The sequence below is a fragment of the Mauremys mutica genome, chromosome 13 (assembly GCF_020497125.1).
Source record: "Mauremys mutica isolate MM-2020 ecotype Southern chromosome 13, ASM2049712v1, whole genome shotgun sequence".
Taxonomy (NCBI): domain Eukaryota; kingdom Metazoa; phylum Chordata; order Testudines; family Geoemydidae; genus Mauremys; species Mauremys mutica.
In genome coordinates, this window is record NC_059084.1 from 29,222,478 (window position 1) to 29,246,215 (window position 23,738).

General features: G+C 44.2%; 1 protein-coding gene across 3 annotated transcripts; it reads left to right on the forward strand.

Annotated features, from left to right (window-relative positions):
* The first annotated feature begins 317 nt into the window (after positions 1-317).
* LOC123348571 (ER degradation-enhancing alpha-mannosidase-like protein 2) lies at positions 318-23,520 on the forward strand. Of its 3 annotated transcripts, none has more exons than XM_044986096.1 (11): positions 318-332; positions 1,030-1,140; positions 1,930-1,969; positions 4,179-4,284; positions 12,918-13,043; positions 14,887-15,098; positions 16,510-16,651; positions 17,152-17,276; positions 18,062-18,206; positions 19,495-19,616; positions 20,551-23,520. In XM_044986096.1, exons 2-11 carry the CDS (start codon positions 1,046-1,048, stop codon positions 21,049-21,051), a joined length of 1,614 nt encoding a protein of 537 aa, XP_044842031.1. In that variant the 5' UTR covers positions 318-332; positions 1,030-1,045; the 3' UTR covers positions 21,052-23,520. The 3 variants fall into 3 exon arrangements, with proteins under 3 accessions (XP_044842031.1, XP_044842029.1, XP_044842030.1); XM_044986094.1 differs by lacking the exon at positions 318-332 and adding an exon at positions 404-599; XM_044986095.1 differs by lacking the exon at positions 318-332 and adding an exon at positions 457-509.
* The last annotated feature ends 218 nt before the right edge of the window (positions 23,521-23,738 follow it).

The following is a 23,738-nucleotide window of genomic DNA, read 5'->3' on the forward strand; positions in this document are numbered from 1 at the left end:
TCCACAGCCCTGGGATGCGCTTCCTTCCCCAGGGAGACGCGAGGACAGTGCCTCGGTGCGCCAGGGAAGGCGGTGAGAAGAGCGCGGGGCGGGTTTGGTTGTGTGACTGCGGCTCTGAGCGTGGCTGCATCGGGCCGGGCCAGCCGCTAGGCCGGTGGCTGTGACACCTACTTCCCCTCTAGGGGAACCAAACGTGGCTAATCCCTAGACTGGCAACAGCTCCAGGTGCTGCCCTATGCCCCGGAAGGAGAAACCGCAGCCTCGTCCTGAGACACGACAGATTCCGGTGAGCAGGGACTAGGTCCGGTAGCGCGAGAAGCCGGAAGTGGAAGGTACTTTTTGTGCGCAGGCGCAAGAAGGCCTAGCGCAAGGGGGGCTGATTAGTGGGACAGACGCGCACGCAGGAGGGGCGTGGCTACCCTCACGTGAGGGGCGGCACGCGGAAGCGCCGGCGCGGCCGGGACCGAGGCGGCTGGGTTCCGCTGCCCCCCTCCGATGCTCCGCTCCTGGTACCTGCTGTGCTGCCTCTGGGCCCTGCACCTGCCGGGCGCCGGGGAGGGGGCGGCGGCGGGACGCGAGATAGACGCCGCCCACTACCGGTGAGGCTCGGGGCAGCTCGGTTCCCCCCACCTCACTCACCGCGGCCGGCTCCGGCTCACCCCGGACGGGGCTCAGTCCGGCCCCCGCTCTGGGCCGGGCTCCCGGCGGCGGCGGCTGGGGGCAGTAGGCGCGTCCCGCCCAGGCTTGTGGAAGGGGCCGCGCCGCGCAGCTGGGCGCGTAGCGGAGACCCGGCTCCGCCCGCGCGCCTCTCCCAGCCCTTGCTAACCGCAGCCCCGACGCGCTGCTGCCGAGCGGTCCCGGCAGTGCGGCCCCACCGCTGCCGGCCCGGCCAGCGCGCAGCGAACCGGGCGGGGGGGGGGCGGTTAGCAGGGGGACCCAAGGGCCCGTTCGGCAGAGCCAGGAACAAGCTCCTCGCGTGCCGATCGGTCGGTGGGGATGTCAGTGCTCCAATGTCCCCTCTGTCCGCAGGGAGCGCGTCAAGGCCATGTTTTACCACGCCTACAACAATTACTTGGAAAACGCTTTTCCCTACGATGAGCTGCGGCCTCTCACGTGTGATGGACAGGACACCTGGGGAAGGTACCAGACAGGGTTAATGTTCGTCTGCTGTATCCGGGGTGTAGGTGTTTCCTAATCTCTCACTAGACTTAAGAATGTAAAAGACCTTCATCTTTAGGTCTGATGACTCTGTGGGGCACGGTCATGGTCTCTGCTGTAACTGTGCCAAGCCATTTGGTAAAGGTGGAGTCTCAAACTGCATTAACTTGAATCATATAAGTTGGAGAAGGAGAAAATCAATTGGATCACGCAAGCCAGGCACCTGCCAGTAAAAGAGAACTGTATAAGAAAAGATGAGAGGAGGGGGGTAAAGTAATGTATTTTATTGTTTCTCTAATATCCTGGGACCAACGTGGCTAAAACGACTCTGTAAGTTAAAATAATAAGATGATTATGTCAAGAAATCTTATTGGGAGGTATTTTCCTGCTAAGGCTGCAGGTATTGCTGTTGGAATAAAGTATATTTTTGTTCTTAGCTCCACCTGTTGCCTGGCCCTGCAGTAGAGTCATAATTTTGTGTTGATGGTATTAATGGCAATGGTTGTGCTCTGACAAATTCAGCAGGATGATTTCATGCCTATCTCAAACAGATAGATGCCATGTGGGTAGAATTCCCAATCTTCTTTATGCACAGCTTAGGGGGTCTCAGGTTGGCTCACGCTGTTGCCTCTCAGTTGCCTCTGAAGTTGTAGTTAGACTTTTTGTTTGTTTTTGCTGTTCAATATCCAAGTGTTATTTTTTCCTGTCTGTCACCTTGGCTGCTACTTATCTCATTGGCATTTCCTCACACTGCCTTCTGTTCTCTTTCAGTTTTTCTCTCACATTGATTGATGCTTTGGACACTCTACTAGTAAGTACCTCACTCAATTACAGCCTTTTCTTGTTAATTTCCCTCTGTTTTATTTTATACAATGTTACTTTCTTCACTTCTTAAACATCCTGCATTAGAGGCCTAGATTTACCTCTGCTCCTCTCAGGTGCTCTTCACCTACTTGTGAGAGTAACTTATTAACTGAGTGAGGGAGAGCCTGCATTGACTTCACTGAGATGCAGGTGCTTGGAGTTCCCAGCCTCAAACACCTTCTAAATACAGCAACTCCTCACTTAATGTTGTAGTTATGTTCCTGAAAAATGTGACTTTAAGCGAAACGATGTTAAGCTAATCCAATTGCCCCATAAGAATTAATGTAAATAAGAGGGTTAGGTTCCAGGGAAATTTTTTTCACCAGACAAAAGACTATATATATATATATATATATACACACACACGCACACAGGCAGTATAAGTTTTAAACAAACAATTTAATACTGGTACACGGTGATAATGATTGTGAAGCTTGGTTGAAGTGGAAGAGTCAGAGGGTGGGATATTTCCCAGGGAATGCCTTACTGCTAAATGAACTAGCAGTTGACTGAGCCCTCAAGTGTTAACTCTCACAACACTCTACAAGGCAGCAGGAAAGGTGGGAGGGCAAACAGAGATGCACACCCTGTGTGTGAGAGAAAAAATGTGCATTTCCCCTTTAAGTAGCTGACCCCAGGCTTAAGAACACTGCTTTGTTATTTAAATCAGCTTGCTGAGACCTGAGATGGCAGCTACTGCCTTGAAGCTCCCTCCCTCTGTTGTGTCCCCCCACCTGCTCTATGGAAGATGGGGTAAGCAGGGTGTAGGAACGGGGGGAAGGGGAGACACCCTGACATTAGCCCCCTTCTTCCCCCCCCTCCCCCCGTACAGCAAGCAGGAGTCTCTGGGAGCAGCTCCAAGGCAAAGGGCAGGAGCAGCACATGGCAGTAGGGGGAGGGACAGCTTCTGCACAGGGAACTTAGGGGAGTGGGGAGCTGATAAGGGGGCTGCTGGTCCACCCTGGTTCCAACCACCCACCAACTAGCTACAACGGGCTGCTCTTCCTGCAAGCAGCGGACAAAACAGGCGGCTGCCAAATGACATTAGAAGGGAGCATTTCACAACTTTAAACGAACGTGTTCCCTAATTGATCAGCAACTTAACATTGAAACGTTAACTAGGACGACTTTAAGTGAGGAGTTCCTGTATGACATAAGGACCCAGAATGAGGGGGGAAAAGTTTTGAAGTCAAATAGGAATCATTTTCTTAGTGTCTTCCATAACCTCCATTTCATGAGTCAGCAGCTTATGCTCCCAGCTAGTCACAGGCAGTGAGTTGTATGGACCTGTGGTTCCTGGACTCCAGCAAATTCAGGGCCCGGGGAGCCTGGCTCTGCTAATGTTTGGGGCTGGGTCTGTCCCCCGGCCCCGCCTGCTGCCCCCGCGCACCTCCCTTGAGTGTCCCTGCTTGCCCTGGGCAGCAGGTGGCTCCCCCCCTGCAGCTCCGCGCTGTGCTCCCTCGCTGGCCATTGCCAGCTACAAGAGAGCTGTGCCCGAGGAGGAGAGGAGGCACATGGCTGTTCTTCTCTCCCCCCCTCCCCCCTCAGCAGGCAACTCCAAGTAATCTCCAAGGGGGGTGGGAAGGCTAGTCTAGCTGGACCGCCTGAGCAGCAACCTGGGGGACTTGGGTGAATGTCGGGCTGGGAAGGCCCCCGCCTCCCCTGGAGCTCCCTGCTGCTGGCAGGGAGAGGGCTGGGTGGAGTCCTCTCTGGTCCCCAGCCCTGGAGAAGCCTGCCTGATGCAGCCCAAACTCCTCATCCCCAGCCCAGCACCTCAAACACCCTCCTGCTGCACCCAAACTCCCTGTCCCAGCCCAGAGCCTGCACCCCCTCCTGCACCCCAACTCCCTCTCAAAGCCTGCACCCCAAACCCCTACCCCAGCCCAGAGCCTGCACCCCTCCTGCACCCAAACTTCCTCCCAGAGCGGCGGGGGCGGGACTTGGACCTGTTTGGCACCACCAAAAATTATACAAACCTGCTGCCCCTGCAGCTAGGGCCAAGTGAAAAAGGTTTAAAACAGCATCTAAACCTACAGTGAAGCTGCTGAGGAGTCTGTTATGTCATGTGTTCTTTATCATTGATCCTTTGTTTTCCTGAGCGTAGTCATTTGCTGCCTCATGAGCCTCCCTCTCATTTGTCCTGATTTCTTTTCCAGATTTTGGGAAATGTTTCAGAGTTCCAGAGGGTTGTCAATGTGCTGCAGGAGGGGGTGGATTTTGATATTGATGTAAATGCGTCCGTCTTTGAAACCAATATCCGAGGTGAGCTGGGTGCTGGAGTAGGGCTTAACTTGGAAGTCGTTTGTGTGTCATCAGTCTCTGAATTCATAATTTATATATAGTGCAGAGGGGTAATGCAGAACAACAGTGGGAATTGAATTCAGCTGCATACAAACTAAACAAGGAAAAATACACCTCCCTTCCTTCATTGTGCATTACCTCCCAGCCCCCTTTTGAATGTTTCCAGATGTAAACTATAGATTCTAGGTCTGGAAGGGACCTCGAGAGGTCATCAAGTCCAGTCCCCTGCCCTCATGGCAGGACCAAATACTGTCTAGACCATCCCGGATAGACATTTATCTAACCTACTCTTAAATATCTCCAGAGATGGAGATTCCACAACCTCCCTAGGCAGTTTATTCCAGTGTTTAACCACCCTGACAGTTAGGAACTTTTTCCTAATGTCCAACCTAAACCTCCCTTCGTGCAATTTAAGCCCATTGCTTCTTGTTCTGTCCTTAGAGGCTAAGGTGAACAAGTTTTCTCCCTCCTCCTTATGACACCCTTTTAGATACCTGAAAAATGCTATCATGTCCTCTCAGTCTTCTCTTTTCTAAACTAAACAAACCCAATTCTTTCAGCCTTCCTTCATAGGTCATGTTCTCTAGACCTTTAATCATTTTTGTTGCTCTTCTCTGGACCCTCTCCAATTTCTCCACATCTTTCTTGAAATGCAGTGCCCAGAACTGGACACAGTACTCCAGTTGAGGCCTGACCAGCGCAGAGTAGAGCGGAAGAATGACTTCTCGTGTCTTGCTCACAACACACCTGTTAATGAATCCCAGAATCATGTTTGCTTTTTCTGCAACAGCATCACACTGTTGACTCATATTTAGCTTGTGGTCCACTATAACCCCTAGATCCCTTTCAGCTGTACTCCTTCCTAGACAGTCTCTTACCATTCTGTATGTGTGAAACTGATTGTTCCTTCCTAAGTGGAGCACTTTGCATTTGTCTTTATTAAACGTCATCCTGTTTACCTCAGACCATTTCTCCAATTTGTCCAGATCATTTTGAATTATGACCCTATCCTCCAAAGCAGTTGCAATTCCTCTGAGTTTGGTATCATCTGCAAACTTAATAAGCGTACTTTCTATGCCAATATCTAAGTCGTTGAAGATATTGAACAGAGCCAGTCCCAAAACAGAGCCCTACGGAACCCCACTTGTTATACCTTTCCAGGAGGATTGGGAACCATTAATAACTACTCTCTGAGTATGGTTATCCAGCCAGTTATGCACCCACCTTATAGTAGCCCCATCTAAGTTGTATTTGGCTAGTTTATTGATAAGAATATCATGCAAGACGGTATCAAATGCCTTACTAAAGTCTAGGTATACCACATCCATCGCTTCTCCCTTATCCACAAGACTTGTTATACTATCAAAGAAAGCTATCAGATTGGTTTGACATAATTTGTTCTTTACAAATCCATGCTGGCTATTCCCTATCACCTTACCACCTCCAAGTGTTTGCAGATGATTTTCTTAAGTACTTGCTCCATTGTCTTCCCTGGCACAGAAGTTAAACTAACTGGTCTGTAGTTTCCTGGGTTGTTTTTATTTCTCTTTTTATAGATGGGCACTATATTTTCCCTTTTCCAGTCTTCTGGAATCTCTTCTGTTTCCCATGATTTTCCAAAGATAATGGCTAGTGGCTCAGATACCTCCTCTATTAGCTCCTTGAGTATTCTAGGATGCATTTCATCAGGCCCTGGTGACTTGCAGGCATCTAACTTTTGTAAATGATTTTTAACTTGTTCTTTTTTTATTTTATCTTCTAATCTAAACCTACCCCCTTCCCATTAGCATTCACTATGTTAGGCATTCCTTCAGACTGCTTGGTGAAGACCGAAACAAAGAAGTCATTAAGCATCTCTGCCATTTCCAAGTTTCCTGTTACTGTTTCTCCCTCCTCACTGAGCAGTGGGCCTACCTTGTCCTTGGTCTTCCTCTTGCTTCTAATGTATTGATAAAAAGTCATCTTGTTTCCCTTTATTCCAGTAGCTAGTTTGAGCTAATTTTGTGCCTTTGCCTTTCTAATCTTGCCCCTGCATTCCTGTGTTGTTTGCCTATATTCATCCTTTGTAATTTGTCCTAGTTTCCATTTTATATGACTCCTTTTTATTTTTTTAGATCATGCAAGATCTCATGGGTAAGCCAAGGTGGTCTTTTGCCACATTTTCTATCTTTCCTACCCAGCGGAATAGCTTGCTTTTGGGCCCTTAATAGTATCCCTTTGAAATACTTCCAACTCTCCTCAGTTCTTTTTCCCCTCAGTCTTGATTCCCATGGGACCTTACCAATCAGCTCTCTGAGCTTACCAAAATCCACCTTCCTGAAATCCATTGTCTCTATTTTGCTGTACTCCCTTCTACCCTTCCTTAGAATTGTGAACTCTCATTTCATGATCACTTTCACCCAAGCTGCCTTCCACTTTCAAATTCTCAACGAGTTCCTCCCTATTTGTTAAAGTCAAATCTGGAACAGCTTCCCCCAGTAGCTTTTTCAACCTTCTGAAATAAAAAGTTGTCTGCAATGCAGTCCAAGAACTTATTGGATAGTCTGTATCCCGCTGTGTTATTTTCCCAACATATATCTGGATAGTTTGTCTCCCATCACCACCAAATCTTGGGCTTTGAATGATTTTGTTAGTTGTTTAAAAAAGCCTCATCCACCTCTTCCACCTCATTAGGTGGCCTGTAGTAGACTCCTAGTATGACATCACCTTGTTTTTTACCCCTTTTAGCCTAACCCAGAGACTCTCAACACTTCTGTCTCCTATGTCCATCTCCACCTCAGTCCAAGTGTATACATTTTTAATATATAAGGCAACACCTCCTCCTTTTTTCCCCTGTCTGTCCTTCCTGAGCAAGCTGTACCCATCCATACCAACATTCCAATCGTGTATTATCCCATCAAGTTTTGGTGATGCCAACAATGTCATAGTTGTATTTATTTATTAGCACTTCCAGTTCTTTCTGCTTATTACCCATACTTCTCGCATTTGTATATAGGCATCTAAGATACTGATTTGATCTTGCCTCCCAGTTTTGCCCTGACCCTCCTTTCTCTCTGCCATTATAGCCTCCGCTTCCTCCCAACCCATCTCCCAGGTCTTCATGTTCTCCACTTACCTGTGGGCTTTGCTCACCTCACCTATACCTACTACAGTCTGTGTTCTTGTTCAAGGTTAGGTTTGAGTTTCAGAATGAGAGATTTCATGCTGAAGTCATAATGTTACACGTCAAATCTGCTCTTGCTTCTAGAATAAGGTTGTGTCCCTTGAGGCAGACGATGTTCTGGAATTAGTCTATTTAAGAAACGATGATTAAAGTCCTCTTTCTCTTGAAAAATATCATGAGGACCTCTGCCTTCAGTGCTACTTGCGTGTTTTACCCCTTCACAATTCCCTCCACCTAAATGACACTTTCAGGGAAGAAAACTGTACTATGCTTATTCTCATTCTCCTGCTCTGCTAGTTTCTGCACCCTGGGACAGTTTCTGCTAAAATATTTTACACGTTAATAGTTTTTGACCTATGCTTGTGTTGTACCAATATAATAAAAACCAGCAGGATCTTATTAAGAGGGATAAGGCAAAGATGCCACATTTATTGTAAATACCATAACAAAACAAAAGACAATGTTTTCCTACTTGTTTCCATTACTACTTATTCCTTATACACACACAGACACAGACACAGACACACACACACACACACACACACACACACACATATTCATTCACACAATCATTCATTCAGGTTCTGTATAGATGTTATAGTTACCAGCCTAGATGTTGCTCATGCCAAGTTACTGGCCAGGTACCTTGGTCATGAGGATGGAGCCGAGTCTGTGTCAGATGCATCTGATGCTCCTGGAGGTTGGTATCAGAACCATAGACTCAAAGTCCTCAGTCTTTAGAGTCCAGTTTTATAGGGATTTTTCCCTATGTTAGTTCATAGGAGTTGCCTCATTCTGCTGTTGCTAAATCAATCAGCAGATGGCTGGCTCCATTCTGTCAGATGCTTGTTTTTCCTTCCTTTGAGGTGTGGTGGGTCATCTGGTTGATCCCACTTGACACCTTCTTCAGCCAACACTGAATTCTTCAGACTGGTAACTCCCTAACCATTCAGTCACATACATTCTCTATCTTAATCACATCTATTTTACTGTCTCTTTGCTTTTTGGGGTGTTACCAATTTATGTGAGACTCCCTGTCTTTTAACAATCAAAGATAAAGTGAGATGAAAACTTACAGAGGGTGGGGATCTCTAGCTATACACTATAACAGCTACTGTTTTGGCTTACTTAGAGTTAATTAATGTTTAACAAGTTTTATACAAAGTATTTCTTTGAGCAGGCTTCACACAGACACAGCTGGTGGCTTGCAGGTTAGAATCACAAATTTACTTTTAACATAAACCTTTAGTTATGAGGCATCAATTAACAATAAGTCATTTTTTATATAAACCATGTCTAATATAAACCTTCTTTAATATCCCTACATAATCCCCCTTTTGACACTACGATATACATATATTCGTTAGTGTCACTTTCTATGTAACCTGTTTAAAAGAAGGTACTGTGAGGCAACATGGGTTTGTGATTCCAATCTATTGTACATTCTTTTTATCCAAAAGCACATGCTAAACATTTTAATAATACAAATACAATTTAATACTAAGACAACTATTAAGGGATGTAGCATTACTGATAGGATGCCAGTAGTGGTTGGGGACCATCCAAAGAATATATTATACCAGTAATAAGTTGTTATTTGTTTAGTAAAAACGGTACTGACATTGCATTTACATTTATCTACTGGGGGCTGCTAACACTCTGCCCCTTGATCTATGATCATTACAGTAGTTGTTGTCATGGTAGGGCACAGGTGATCTGTTGTAAACAAACCAAACAATTATAACCAGGTGAATATAACTAAAACCATTACAATTGACTAAACACCAGATATAACCTAAACACAAATCCAAACAATTATAGTTATTATAATTGGGAATACAATAAAACCATAACCATTACAATAATTGGGTATATTGACACATAAGATGAGGTCTAAGTTTGATGCTGCAATAGCCATCAAACAATAAAAGTTTCTGAGGTTTTTAAGCACACACAAGAAATAAGATTTTGTAGGAGGACCACAGTTGTTATGCAGGGTTAAGCTGATTTGGCTAAAATGTTGCAGAATTCCCTATTTTTAACAGTTGTACTTAAGAGGTTTTTGGGGACCTGAAAGATGAGGCTCTGCAATTATGGGCCAAGGTCTTACAGGTTATGGGGGGCCCAAGAACTACCCTTTAGGACTTGGGGAAGTAGAACCAGAGTGTATAGAGAAAAGTGTGGAAAACCTAACAAAAAATAAACCTGATGACCAAAGTCTTTTGGACACAAGTGGTGATTGATAAGTTGGATGGACATGGGGGAAGTAGAGAGGAAAAGACATTTGCTCTGTCTAGTGTAGTATTTTTTTTTTCTGGACCCAATGCTAGCACAGGACACCACTAGAGACAGACACAGAACATGCAACAGAGAACATGCAACACAGAACACTGAACACAGACTTTGTCGCGACACTATAACCATGGTATTTTATAACTCTTCAGCTGGTACCAGCTCTTCTGATGTTTTGGTTTTAGAGCCTGAAAAATAGAAACTTAGAAATAAATTAGCACAGTGCTTCCACATGGCAGACCCTGTTTAGTCTCTGCCACAGTGTGTGTTGGTACTTGGGGCTACACAAATGCTAATTAAGTGGTGCAAAAAAATTTTTACTCTTTAAAATTTCCAGCCACTTTGCCATGGCCTGGAGGTCTGAGGCAGATGCAGGAATTCCCAGCCACTTTGCCATGGCATGGAGGTCTGAGGCAGATGCAGGAATTCCCAGCCACTTTGCCATGGCATTCTGGCCCTGGGAGGAGGAATCTACCCAAATATCCCCTTCCCACTGTCCAGAGGGGTCCCAAAAACCTGCCCCTTCTGAGGTTTCAAATATTTTTTGTTCTGATATTACTGCTGTTGTAGGATGTGAGAGTGCTGTTTTAACTCTCTGTACCCAACCTTAAGGGCACTTAACTGGGTTTGGGTACTACATACATTTTTATTTCTCTGCTTTTGCAGCAGAGGCTTTAAATCTTGATGCAGGTTTTTTTTTTTTTTTACATTTTCCCAACAGTTGTGAACAACAACCAACCACAACAACAACAAAAACCAAACTGATAAATATTAAGCACTATAACCCTTAATTCCTAAAAGAGCAGCTTACAATGGTTGTTTCACATATTTTCTTCCCATGTTTTTCGGGGGTCCCAAGCCTCTTTTTCCCAATGAGCCATTACTTTCCAATTTTCTACCCCTTTTTCCAATTGGGATAGTTTTTCTTTTAGAGATATTTTCTCCTCTTTACAGGCTGCTAGGTGGAGGTAGCTGTTATTACAAGCCTTCCACAGCAGCCAGATCCCTGCAGCATCTCTTTTTACTGCATTTAGGGGTTTGCATATGAGGATATATTGGGCCAATCTATCCTCTAGGTTCAAAATGGTGCAGATATCTGCAAGGGCTTGTTCAGTCCAAGGACTGTGCCCTTATCTTTGGAGAATTTTCTGAAAAGGCGTTATCTCTTTAATAAAAGGTGAGGTAGAAGCTACTTTTGACTTCATTTCTTCCTCTGGGACTGTCTTCCCTTGCCTTTTCTTAAACATTTTAAATTTTGTTCAGCGAGCAGCACTGTCTGGTCCCTGGGACCCTCTTGTTGCTCCTGATATATATATATTTATATTTCTTTTTCTGCTACCTTCACGGAGGCCAACAGATTTAGTTAACAATATTCCTACTACCCACACGGGGGCCAGCAGTTTTTGTTAACAATATTTTCTTTTCCTACTACCCACCCGGGGGCCAGCAGGTTTTGTTAACAATTTTACTTTTCCTACTACCCAGCCGGGGGCCAGCAGGTTTTGTTAAAAATAGCTCTTTATTTTCCTGCTACCCACACGGGGGCCAGCAGTTTTGGTTAACCAAGAACCATGCTCTGTAGAGCTGGTTGTGTGCACACAGAATGGTTTACAATAAGTGAGGCAAAAATACCAATAATCCCCCTTTCGCTATTCTCCACCAAAATGTTGTACCAATATAATAAAAACCAGCAGGATCTTATTAAGAGGGATAAGGCAAAGATGCCACATTTATTGTAAATACCATAACAAAACAAAAGACAATGTTTTCCTACTTGTTTCCATTACTACTTATTCCTTACACAGACACACAGACACACAGACACACAGACACACAGACACACAGACACACAGACACACAGACACACAGACACACAGACACACAGACACACAGACACACAGACACACAGACACACACACACACACACACAGACACACACATATTCATTCACACAATCATTCATTCAGGTTCTGTATAGATGTTATAGTTACCAGCCTAGATGTTGCTCATGCCAAGTTACTGGCCAGGTACCTTGGTCATGAGGATGGAGCCGAGTCTGTGTCAGATGCATCTGATGCTCCTGGAGGTTGGTATCAGAACCATAGACTCAAAGTCCTCAGTCTTTAGAGTCCAGTTTTATAGGGATTTTTCCCTATGTTAGTTCATAGGAGTTGCCTCATTCTGCTGTTGCTAAATCAATCAGCAGATGGCTGGCTCCATTCTGTCAGATGCTTGTTTTTCCTTCCTTTGAGGTGTGGTGGGTCATCTGGTTGATCCCACTTGACACCTTCTTCAGCCAACACTGAATTCTTCAGACTGGTAACTCCCTAACCATTCAGTCACATACATTCTCTATCTTAATCACATCTATTTTACTGTCTCTTTGCTTTTTGGGGTGTTACCAATTTATGTGAGACTCCCTGTCTTTTAACAATCAAAGATAAAGTGAGATGAAAACTTACAGAGGGTGGGGATCTCTAGCTATACACTATAACAGCTACTGTTTTGGCTTACTTAGAGTTAATTAATGTTTAACAAGTTTTATACAAAGTATTTCTTTGAGCAGGCTTCACACAGACACAGCTGGTGGCTTGCAGGTTAGAATCACAAATTTACTTTTAACATAAACCTTTAGTTATGAGGCATCAATTAACAATAAGTCATTTTTTATATAAACCATGTCTAATATAAACCTTCTTTAATATCCCTACACTTGCTGTGGTGCACATTTCTAAACTCATTTAAAATACAAAACAACCCCACCCACGCTTTTCCTTTTCAGTCGCTCAAACTTTATTCTCCTGATGTCATAATCCCAGTAGTTCTTCAGTTGTCTATAGAGTAGTACAGATAAATGGGCATAGGTAAGATCTGCTGTTTCTAATGCAATGAAGTAGAAGTGCTTCCAGTTCTTTTTGACAGTTTACTAAGAAGCAAGACTACAATTTTTTTTCCTTGCAAAGCATCTTTGATTAGCACCTTTTTAGACACTACAGATGAGCCATCTGTCTTCCCCTTCCCACCTACAACTTCCTAGTTACGCAATCAGTTTTGCCCACAAAACCCCCAAATCAGCAGCATTTATCAGTTCATTCCTCCCTATACTTCCTATTGAGCCCCTCACTTTGCATTGTTCCAGTGGTTGGTGGTCTCCTGTCTGCTCACTTGCTGTCTAAGAAGGCTGGTGTTGAAGTGGAAGCAGGATGGCCCTGCTCAGGATCTCTTCTGAGGATGGCGGAAGAAGCTGCTCGTAAACTCCTACCAGGTGAGAACCTTTCCAGAGCTGCATATCTAACTTCTCTCTGCACTCTTTTGCGTAGTAGATTCTGCGTTAACTGACCAATAGTAATACAAGTGGCATCACTTCAGCATCTAAAATAATCCCCAGATCACTGGAATCATAGGGGAAGCCTAACTAGCTGTATTAAACAGCCATATTTTTGTCAGTGTTGTTGAAGTCTGGGGAATGAGCCTAGGCTCAAATATATCCAAATACATCCTTCCAAAGCAGCTGTGGGATGGTTGTTGGAAGCAGAATGCAGGACTCTGGGTCACTTGAGACAAAATATTGTAGGAGGTGTCTGTTCTTCTGAAATGACAGCATTAGGTATATGTAATGCCTGCGGGAAACACCCAAAACGTGGCGTTATCAGTCACATGAGCGTACACCATCATGTATATTAGTTACTCCAAGCAAAAAAAGTTAAGAACATTAAGGTGGTCAAGTGATGGTCTCTAGAGGCAGAAAATGTGCAAACTCAACTCTGCCCGATTGTGGGCTTCCATTATGATACACAGTCCGAGTACGTGAGTTGTTGTGTTGTTTTTATGTGCCTCATCCGGGGCACAGGTTGGACTGCACTCAGTTAATGAGGCAACTGTTCAATGTTTGCATCCTCACAGAGATCATCCCACTTGTGCAGTGAGGCAGGCGTACCCTCTGTCATGGTCTACACCCTCACTTGAAACTGGGGGGTTTCAAAGTGAGGACCAGCATGTATTCCCCCACCCTAAAATCCTAGGGTAGGTCTCCTTCGCTGCCACCAGTCAGGTTAAAGTGTCTGACACACTGCCTGTCCTCCAAGCTTCCCCTGGGGAACCCAGATTCAAACCCCTTGAATCTCACCAGAGAGAGAGAGAAACAGCCAGTTCCCCTCCTCCCCCTCTTCCTTCTCTCCAGCCTGCTCTGGAGAGATATACACCGAGTCAAATCCTTGACTCAACACAAAGAGGGACTCACTTCCCCCCTCCCCTTCCCTAGTCCTGGAAAGAGATACCTGATTCAAACTGCTTGAATCAAACCCAGGAGGACAGTCTCTTCCCCCCCCCTCCCCTTCCCCTGAATTTCCACAAGAGAAGGAATTAACCAAGTCCAAAGAAAAGAGAGAATTTATTAAAGAATAAAAAGAAAATACAGAATCTCTGAGCCCAAGCTGGACATTCATAGGGTATAACCTTGTCAATCTCTGGAGAGAATTCCCCCTCCCCCTTTCTCAGTAAAAGCAATATCAGCAAACAGGAATAAAGCATTTCCTTTAGCAAACACACAATTGCAAATATAGAAATCAAATCATAAGACTAATTCGCCTTTCTAATTAATACTCACTATTAATTAGTAGAAACTACTCCAGGAGAACTTGGAGACATGACTGGTCTCTTTTAGATCCAAAAAGAGTTCTCTGAGCAAAACAGGGAACACAGACAAAGGCTTCCCTCCACAGAGATTTGAAATTATCTCGTCTCTGATTGGTCCTTTGGTCAGGTGGTCACCAGGTACTACATGTTAACCCTTTACAGGTAAAAGAGACCTTAACCCTGATCTGTTTATTTATGACACCCTCTTTGAATGCAAAGTGATAGGTCTCCACAATTGATGTCCAGCATTTCTTGTCTAGCCCTCTGGGTTCTCCCTCTCTCCCCCATATTGGGCTATGGTGCCATCTCCCATTTATTTCAGTGCACTTGTTGGGACTACTCCAAACCCTGGTCTCTTGCTGGCATCAATGCTTGAATGAGAGGTACAGGCAGTAGTAGTCGGCCTGTTTAAATGTTGTCTGGTGATGGATGCCGAACATTCTCCTGTGAATCACGATTGTGATGCGTTTCAGCTTTTCAGACCCCAACTGGGATGCCATATGGGACAGTGAACTTGCTGCATGGAGTAAACCCTGGAGAGACCCCTGTTACCTGTACTGCTGGTATCGGTACATTCATAGTGGAATTTGCCACGTTAAGCCATCTTACGGGTGACCAGGTGTTTGAGGATGTGGCCAGAAAAGCCCTTAAGGCCTTGTGGAAAAATCGCTCAGATATTGGATTGGTGAGTGGGGGAAAATGCCCTTCATGTTATGCTTACATCCTTTTTGTAAACAGTGTATGGTACTAGGTAAGCCAGGATAGATAGAGGACATGTTAGCTTTAAATTAGTGATCCCTTTATAGTACACTTCTACCTTGATATAACACCACCCGATATGACATGAATTTGGATATAACGCGGTAAAGCAGTGCTGCGGAGGGGCGGGCTGTGCACTCTGGTGGATCAAAGCAAGTTCGATATAACACAGTAAGATTTTTTTGACTCCCGAGGACAGCATGTTATCGAGATAGAGGTGTACTACATGAGTATAACTGCAATACCAGTAATCATGCAGTAGGTGGCACATGTTCTGGTACTGTCCCAGAACACCGGTAACTTCAGTTAAAGACCATATCCACTTCAGATACATTACACAGTTCTTGTATTCCACCCAGAAGAGGCTGGTGGGCAAATATGTTGTGGTTTTCACAGTTTTATAGTTTTTATAACTCAGCTTTCTTTTTGATCCCCTGTCATTACTGACTCACAGCCTCTTTAAAATGCTGCTTTAGCCCGCAACTCCAAGCTTAGTCTTTGTTGAAGGGTGATTTTTATTTTTTTAAATGAGACCAATCAATTCAGATGTTTATGGTTTAGGCTTTGGAGAGGAGGGTTGGAACACAATTTTCCCATACTTAAAATATAAATATTTTCTCTTGACACTTACATTTTGTACACACAACTTGGACATTTCTGAAGTTTAAAAATGTCGGTCTCCACATGTGGCTAGACCACAATAAAGAACTTGGCAAATTTAATGGAAAAAATTATGAACAACTACAAATGTTTCCACACATGCACTGTAACACAGAAAAATCTTTAAGCATATAGTTATGGTCTTGCCCAGCTCCACAATGCCATGCTGTAGAACTCGAGTGCCATAAATAAGTTTTTTTTTCCTTATATCTAAAGAGTTTTCTAGCTTAAAACCCTTTGGAATTTCAGAAAAATGCAGTTACTCTATTCTGTAGTCCTAGAGTTCGGGTCAGATAATACCTAACAAAGCTGCACTTTATGACATTGTAATTAATAAAATCCTAGGTAAAACTTTATACTAATGAGGCGTCAATGTTGCAAATTAAAAATGCAAAGTAATGGTTCCCATAGCATTGTTCATGTCTGCCTATTGACAAACCAGGTGTAGTTGTGAAATGCAGAAAACAGTTAATTCAACTTGAAGGTTGCAAATTCATAATAAAATTAGGACAGCAATGCTAATGTTGTATTGCTGTATGTCTATATTTCATAAAGTTTGCCAAGTGTTTTGGAATCTGTTTCTTTGAAAACCACTATAGAAAGAGAAGATAGTCCTCGGAATCTAGTATCGACAGGCAAGCTTTGGCTTGTCTTTAAAAATCTTCCTTTTCCCACAGGTGGGTAACCACATTGATGTGGTAACTGCCAAATGGGTAGCCCAAGATGCTGGCATCGGGGCAGGGGTAGATTCCTACTTTGAATACCTTGTTAAAGGAGCCATTCTGCTGCATGATGAAGAGCTGATGTCCATGTTCCTAGGTGAGAGCTTTTTTTTTCCCTGGATAACTGGGCCTTTTTTCACCAGATTGTCCCAAGAGTGTCTCCTTAAGTGTACCTGCAGATATTTGTATGAGCACAAAGAGACCCCTGGAAATGTGACCTTAAGCATCTCCATAGTGAGACTCACTTCTGAGACATCTTCAGCTCTGAGTGAAATTCTGGCCTCCCATTGATCTCAGTTGAGCCAGGCTATTACCTGTGTCTTTTTGGAGCTAAATTTCTTTTTCTAGCATTTGGTCTGTTAGACTCCTTCTTTTAGCAAGAGGACAAAACTCTTTTCTAGACTGTTTCCTGTAGTGATGGTTTTTGTTACCGATAAGACCTTGTCGGATTTGTGAGTGTTCTGTATGACAGTTAGTGCCCTGGGAGGAATGAATGTTCTTAGTGTTAATTTGACTAAACCACAGTGGAAAGGGGGCTTCTCTTCTGCTATTTAAAAATTGAGTTGTGTTAAATTATTCTTCTCTGCTTCTTTTTAGAATATAACAAAGCCATTAGGAACTACACAAAATTTGATGACTGGTACCTGTGGGTTCAGATGTACAAAGGGACAGTGTCCATGCCTGTCTTTCAGTCCCTGGAGGCCTACTGGCCAGGCTTACAGGTAGGAAGAGAAATAACATACGTTAATCTTGTTCCTCTCTGTCTTGAATCCATCTGCACCACAAATACTGTGCCAGGGCATATGATGATAACTTTATCTTCTGTCCTGGTTAAAGCCTGGCTCTGCTCCGTAGTGTAGATGGACTTCACCTCCTGCAGTCTTTGGCAGAGCAGAATTAGACTCCAGCAGTGCTACATACAGAGCCATATATTAAGTGTGAACGGGGACAGCCATATTGTAACCTGCTTTCCTAACGCAGTTGTTCTTATGTTGGGGGGAGGAGGGGGCTATGAAAAGAGACCAAATCCCTTCCCCATCTCTTCCTAAACATGTTTCATGTTTGAGTTTATTTCTTGCTATGAGAATTGCTTATTGAGTAGTTCCCACTCCCTAGTGTCCTGTAGTTAACTACACAGTAGCAGCCCCTTTGTTGCTGAAATGAAAGGAACAGTGTCCTGTAGCTGAGTCAGGGAAGCTCTAGAATGAATACTCTGATGAATACCACATCAGTCAGAAGGGATTAGAAAACTTGGTATGACTTCAGAGATCACGTGGAATAGGATCCAACAGAAAAGTGACGCCTGCTTCCTCTTTAGCTCCAGCTATTCTTAAGATACCCTGTCTGAATATGACTAGTTATATTATTCAGACTCTGGGAGCAGTACATTGACGTCTCATTTAATGACTGTAGGAGAGATTTTTTTTTTTTTTTGGTAGCTAAGTCCTGTGTAGTTTGTTCTTTCCCAACTGAATGTTGCTTCACTGGGTGTTTTTTCTTTCCCCAGAGTCTGATAGGGGACATCAATAATGCCATGCGAACATTCCTCAATTATTACACTGTTTGGAAACAGTTTGGTGGGCTGCCTGAGTTTTACAACATTCCTCAGGGCTATACTGTGGAGAAGAGAGAAGGATACCCCCTTAGACCTGGTAAACAGAAGCAACAAATAACAAACATGTTGATACTGAGTCCTGCTTTTACTCTGGTGTAGTAATTGTTACCTAACTTCTAACCTGCAAGCTCTACACTAGTGCAATAGTAACTTCATTCCCAGGGCACTCCCATTTTCCATTTCCGGCAAGACATACGTTGTAGAGTCTGACTTTCACTCTAGGTAGGATTACATTTTAAAGGAGCCTAACCATTGTGCCACTTCTTAAAAGGGCCCTGTCAAATGGATTAGGTCCAAAATGTAGGATTTGTCCTGTTGGAAAAAGATGAATCAGGTGTAGTATTAAGTGTTCTCAAAGTCTGTCAGTAAAAGGCTTTTTAATGTGAATGTTCACTTGCACACATGAATTCTGTACTAGTGTAACTAGAAAGTGAAATTGACTATAAACAGACCAGTCTAGTTTTGCTGAATGAAGTGCATAGAGTAAAACAGACTTTTGCTATTCCTCCATTTTTATTAACCTTATTGCAGTTGAGTAACACAAATAAATAATCCTGTGACGTAAGATCCTCTCTGAAACTGGAAAATAACATTTCTCCCTCGTTCCTTTGTCCTTTTCTGTTCCACAACCATTGATTTCCCTTTCCCTGTTTCTTACAACACACCTGGTTCTACTTTTGTTTACTTGTGCACCTGCATCATGTAGGTCTGCAAATGGGTTTAATTTGAGTTCCCTGAACAGCTGTTACAGCAGCATAACAACATTCTTCACGTGGCATATAAACTGGACTTTTTTGCTCAGCAATGCTCATTTTCTTAGCATGTAGTATAGCATCACAGTAGCAATGTTTCTAGAGTAAGGAAAAGAGAAGGTGCACCTGATACCTGCTGTGGGTGTTTCTATATTGCCCATCACTGTATCTAAACACCAGGAAACCCAATCTTTCAGTAGCTTATAAAATAATGTACAACTTTTTTTTATGGGGCTGAAATTTCTGAGGGGGAATTGCAGTCTAAAAGCAACTTTCTAAATTTAGATTTTTTTTAGGGCAGGTTTAATTTTAAAATATTTTTTAACTTCACTTCATTCCCATCCCCCCCCAAATGTGAGGCAGGGAAAGCATAGTTAACCTGTCATCTCAGTTCAGACTATTTAATTTCAGATTTGGCTTGTCCTCTGGGAAGATGGGTGCCTATGGTGTGAGCCAGAGGCAATATATAGGGCTAACTGATCTGATCCTCTTAAATTGTATTGGTGAATCTATGCAAATTGCAGTGGTGTCTTCTGTGCACTGTAACAAGGTCTTTGTTGCTGGATTTTGCAGAGCTGATTGAGAGTGCCATGTATCTGTACCGTGCCACACGAGATCCTACCCTCTTAGAACTGGGGAGAGATGCTGTGGAGTCCATAGAGAAAATCAGTAAGGTGGAGTGTGGATTTGCAACAGTAAGTGTCTGCTGAAAACCAGCTTTCAACCAGCAAGTGTTGGTCTCTTGATCGTTTGCCAAAGAGGGTGATGTTTGTAGGCTGGCTGATCGCTTGAGGGGAGGGGAGGTTTTCTTGTTTTTTGAAGACAAATCAAACAGGTGCTTGTAAAACTCAATTTTGTAACTTCAGGGAGTATCTTCACTGCCAGAGCAGTAAGGGAGTTAGGCCCATATTGTGCCCTGCTACTGGGTGTGTACCCAGAGCTGGGGATGGCTCTCGGCACAGGGACTGCTTCCTCTTAGTGCCTCTGTGGGTGCAAGGGGTTGGGGAGAAGGCAGGGCCAGGGCATGTTCCCGCTGCATGCTATGGACCTATAGGGCATGGCACGTCTCAGCGATCTGCTGGAATGGTGCAGGTCTGAATTGCCCCAACATGGGCCTGTGCTGATCAGATACAACTGAGCCTGTACGAGTGACTTCTTTCCACTTCTCTAACACCTGCCATTCAAGGATCTCACACTGTTGCAATGAATCGTTAATGCACAAACACCGAGAATTCAACCTCACAACTCTGACATAGATAAGTCCCCATTTTATAGTTTGGGAAATGGTGGGTAAGTCGCTTCATGTCACTAGGTGACATAGGAAATCCTTAGCATAGAACTCCTCTCTCCTGATTCCCAGTCACTTGCTCTAACTGCTAGACAGTTTAGCTGGATAAAACAGCCAAAAGTAAACTGTTAGAAGTAATTAATCTTAAATGTCGTGCACCATCAAGCCAAATGGCAACTCCTCCAGGTAAGGATCGGCAGTGGACTGGTGAGTGCATGTATCTCTTAGCTGTAGGGATGAATTCCAAGCTGACTGTTTTCCCAAGTTTATGACATCTAGGAGCACTCCGTGAGGTTCTGGGTTCAGGATAGATGTAATCCACTTGATCTGCTGTCTTACAGATCAAAGACCTGAGGGATCACCGCCTGGATAATCGCATGGAATCCTTCTTCTTGGCTGAAACAGTGAAATACTTGTATCTGCTGTTTGACCCAGATAACTTCATTCACAACGATGGGTCAGCCTTTGATGTGGTGCCCATGCCTTATGGGGAATGCATCCTTGGTGCTGGAGGATACGTCTTCAATACCGAAGCTCACCCCATAGACCCTGCTGCCCTGCACTGCTGTAGGAAACAGAAGGAAGAGCAGTGGGAAGTGGAAGATTTAATGAGAGAGTTTTACTTTCTGAAGAAAAGCAAAAAGTCCACGTTCAAAAGAACTGCAGGCCATAGTGGGAGGGAAAGCCAGACAGCCTCTGCAGATGCTTCCTCAGAGAGCAGCAGGGGGGGAATGAACCCAGAGAAGAACACCAAAAGGAGAATCCCTCTCCTGAGCTGCCCTAATCAGCCCTTTACCTCCAAACTTTCAGTTCTGGGACAGGTCTTTCTAGACAACACGTGACTCCACTTCACTACAAGTCTGAGTTGTTGAAGTTAAAAGATCCACTTGGATTTGCACTTTGGATTTCTGTGGGAAATATTTTTAAGTGGGGGTGGAAAAGTGCACAACAATTTCCACTGTTATGTAAAATATCCTTCTGTTAGATCCCCTTGCACTCTTGCCTTCTGTCTTGTGTGAATCAGGGTTACTGTTACATTTGTTAACCCAGCTCAAAGTGTTATACCAGAATGAGTCGCCAGTTTGGAAAGCAGAAATCTCTGAGAGGAAGAGCCTGCAGCCTGTGACTTTTGCTGTTTCATTTGCGGCTGTGTTAAATGTTCTGAGGCCGTTTAAAGTCTCGACCATATGCAGAGTTTACAGTGCTTCCTGCTTAAGAAAAGAAGGAAATTGAACTACCTGGCTGTAGCAACATGAGAACAGAAGCTAATTACTAGCAGCGACTTCTTACTCCATAAATTGCAGATTTGCTCTCTGATTAGCCTTAAATTTTACTGCTGGTCCCAGGGAATCGCTTGGACACAGGCTTGAACACCCAGAGCTCGCAAATGGGGAATAGTTCATGGGCAGCCTCTATTCCAGATAACAGGTTTTCAGTTCCGTGCTTGGCTGTTGACAAATGAACTGTACATCTGGCAATGGGGGGGGGAAACCACTATGGAAGGGTCTGTTAAGTGTCAGGAAATGAGTTCATTTGTGTCATAAAAAATTTCTCAACACACATTCCCTTACATCTAGCGCTTGTGCTGGTTAGAACCGTGTGAGTGATGCTGTTCCTTAGGAGGCTGGCTGACTGACTGCTGGGTGGATGTCACCTGGAAGCTGATTAAATTTCTGAAGTTTTCTGGGGCCTGTGATATGGGGAAGGAGGGACTTTGTGCTGGGGATTAGAAACCCTTCTAACCCCAAGGGGCGACACTTGACTGACTCCCCAAGCGTTGTGCCTGCCTCTGGTCTGAAAAACCCTTCCTCCTTCCCTGCCTTCAATGCCTACTGTGACCCATCTCTTTCTAACCACTGCATGAACCTTCTTGTTAGGAGATAATGGGGCAGTTAGCAGGAATCCACGCAGCATGAGGCAGCCAGCCCATTGCTAGGGCAGGGGTAATGTGGGGTGGGGAGATAGGACCAAAGCCAGGCAAAGACACCAGTTTTGTTCAGAGTGAGGTATACAATACTCCAGCCCCTCAATACAGGGGAGAGGCTGAATGGACATGTAACTCCTCTAAAAGTGGGGGGAGGATGGGTTTCTAATGGCCCCATTCTTTTGAAGTGAAGTCGAACTATGATGGTTCCCTTTTTAATAGTGAAAAGCCTTGCTCCTGAATGAACAGGCTCTTGGTGGATCTGATAACATCTGCCACTCTGTGAGAGTCACAAGTTATAAAGAACCCAGACCCTTCTGCTTCAACAGGGGAGATGATCTTCCAGCACCCCCTGGGGAACCTGTCCCCACCTCTATCATGGTGCATTGCAAGAGTTTCATTTTGATGTAGCAGGACCCAAACTGCCCAAGGCTGGCGATAGCATAGCCTGATGGTTTGATTCCATATAGCCATTCCTAGCTTCCCTTCTACCTTTCCTTGCATGTGCAATACGTCTGTTCTTGCTTAGGGTAGCAGAGCGCTGACCAAGCAGGGGCTCTCTACGCTCATTTTTATGCCAATAGTGCCCCCAAGGTGTTAAGTAGAATGGGGGCCTTGGTGTGGCAGTTGGTCTATAACTTTTGCCTGTTTTAGGAATTGACCATGGAAAGTCGGTCCAGTTATTTTCAATAAAGAACATTGTAAACACATGCAATAGAACCAGACAACTGAGATTAGTCTACACCAAAAAGGCCATGATTGATATAATCCAAGGACTATTGAAATTATGATAATTTAAAAACAAATGATGTGGAGCCAGAAGTTAATTAACTGAAATTGGTGTGTTGCATATTGGGCTGAATTGGTGAATTAAACCATGAGAGGACAGGATATTCCACCCACCACTCCCTTTTTTTTGATCTTTGAAGAAAGACACTTTGGCCTGGGGGAGATACAGGGAGAACTCTCATAAGCTACTGGAGGAGCTTCACCAGCATGGCTGCCACTCCCACCATCTCCTGGGACCCTGGGCCTTCAGCATCCTGATCCTGAGGGATGTTCTGACCAGACTAGACCAGAGAGAGGGACCCCAATGACATCACCACCTGTACCGGCTCCACTGAATCGTAGACACCAGCTGGGATGAAATGGGATTGGACTTTAACAACATCAACAGCTCTAGCTTATCACAACTAACTTCTCTTTTCCCCAAAAGGACAGTTATTACCATCTGATACCATTTAAGAGACAAGGATGTTTTCCTTCTAAAAACTCTCCAGCTTAAGGGGGAAAGGATGTTAAAATGAAAGGCTTACTTAATGCTTTACATTCCAAATACTGTAACTGTTTGTCCTTTATCTTTAATAAAAGGTTCAAATGAATTTTACTGGCAGGTTTACCATGATACTTCGCAGGCTAAGGTCTCTGTACACACAACCCCAAACAGTAACTAGATTATGTTAACACGGAGGTTCCCAAACTTTTTGCCAGCAAAACCCTGTTTTGAGATTGTCTCCAGTGCCCCCAGATGGCATCATAGCAACCAAGGAATTTACACATGAAGTATATTATTTAATGCTCTCTAATTTGACACATGGGCTTGCA

What these genes read in the sequence shown, in the direction of transcription:
- LOC123348571 (XM_044986094.1), top strand. Translation starts at nt 496, where the DNA reads ATGCTCCGCTCCTGGTACCTGCTGTGCTGCCTCTGGGCCCTGCACCTG. An exon ending in ATGCTTTGGACACTCTACTA is followed by an intron (nt 1,970 to 4,178) that starts GTAAGTACCTCA and finishes TTTCTTTTCCAG; the next exon opens with ATTTTGGGAAATGTTTCAGA. An exon ending in CTTTGAAACCAATATCCGAG is followed by an intron (nt 4,285 to 12,917) that starts GTGAGCTGGGTG and finishes GCATTGTTCCAG; the next exon opens with TGGTTGGTGGTCTCCTGTCT.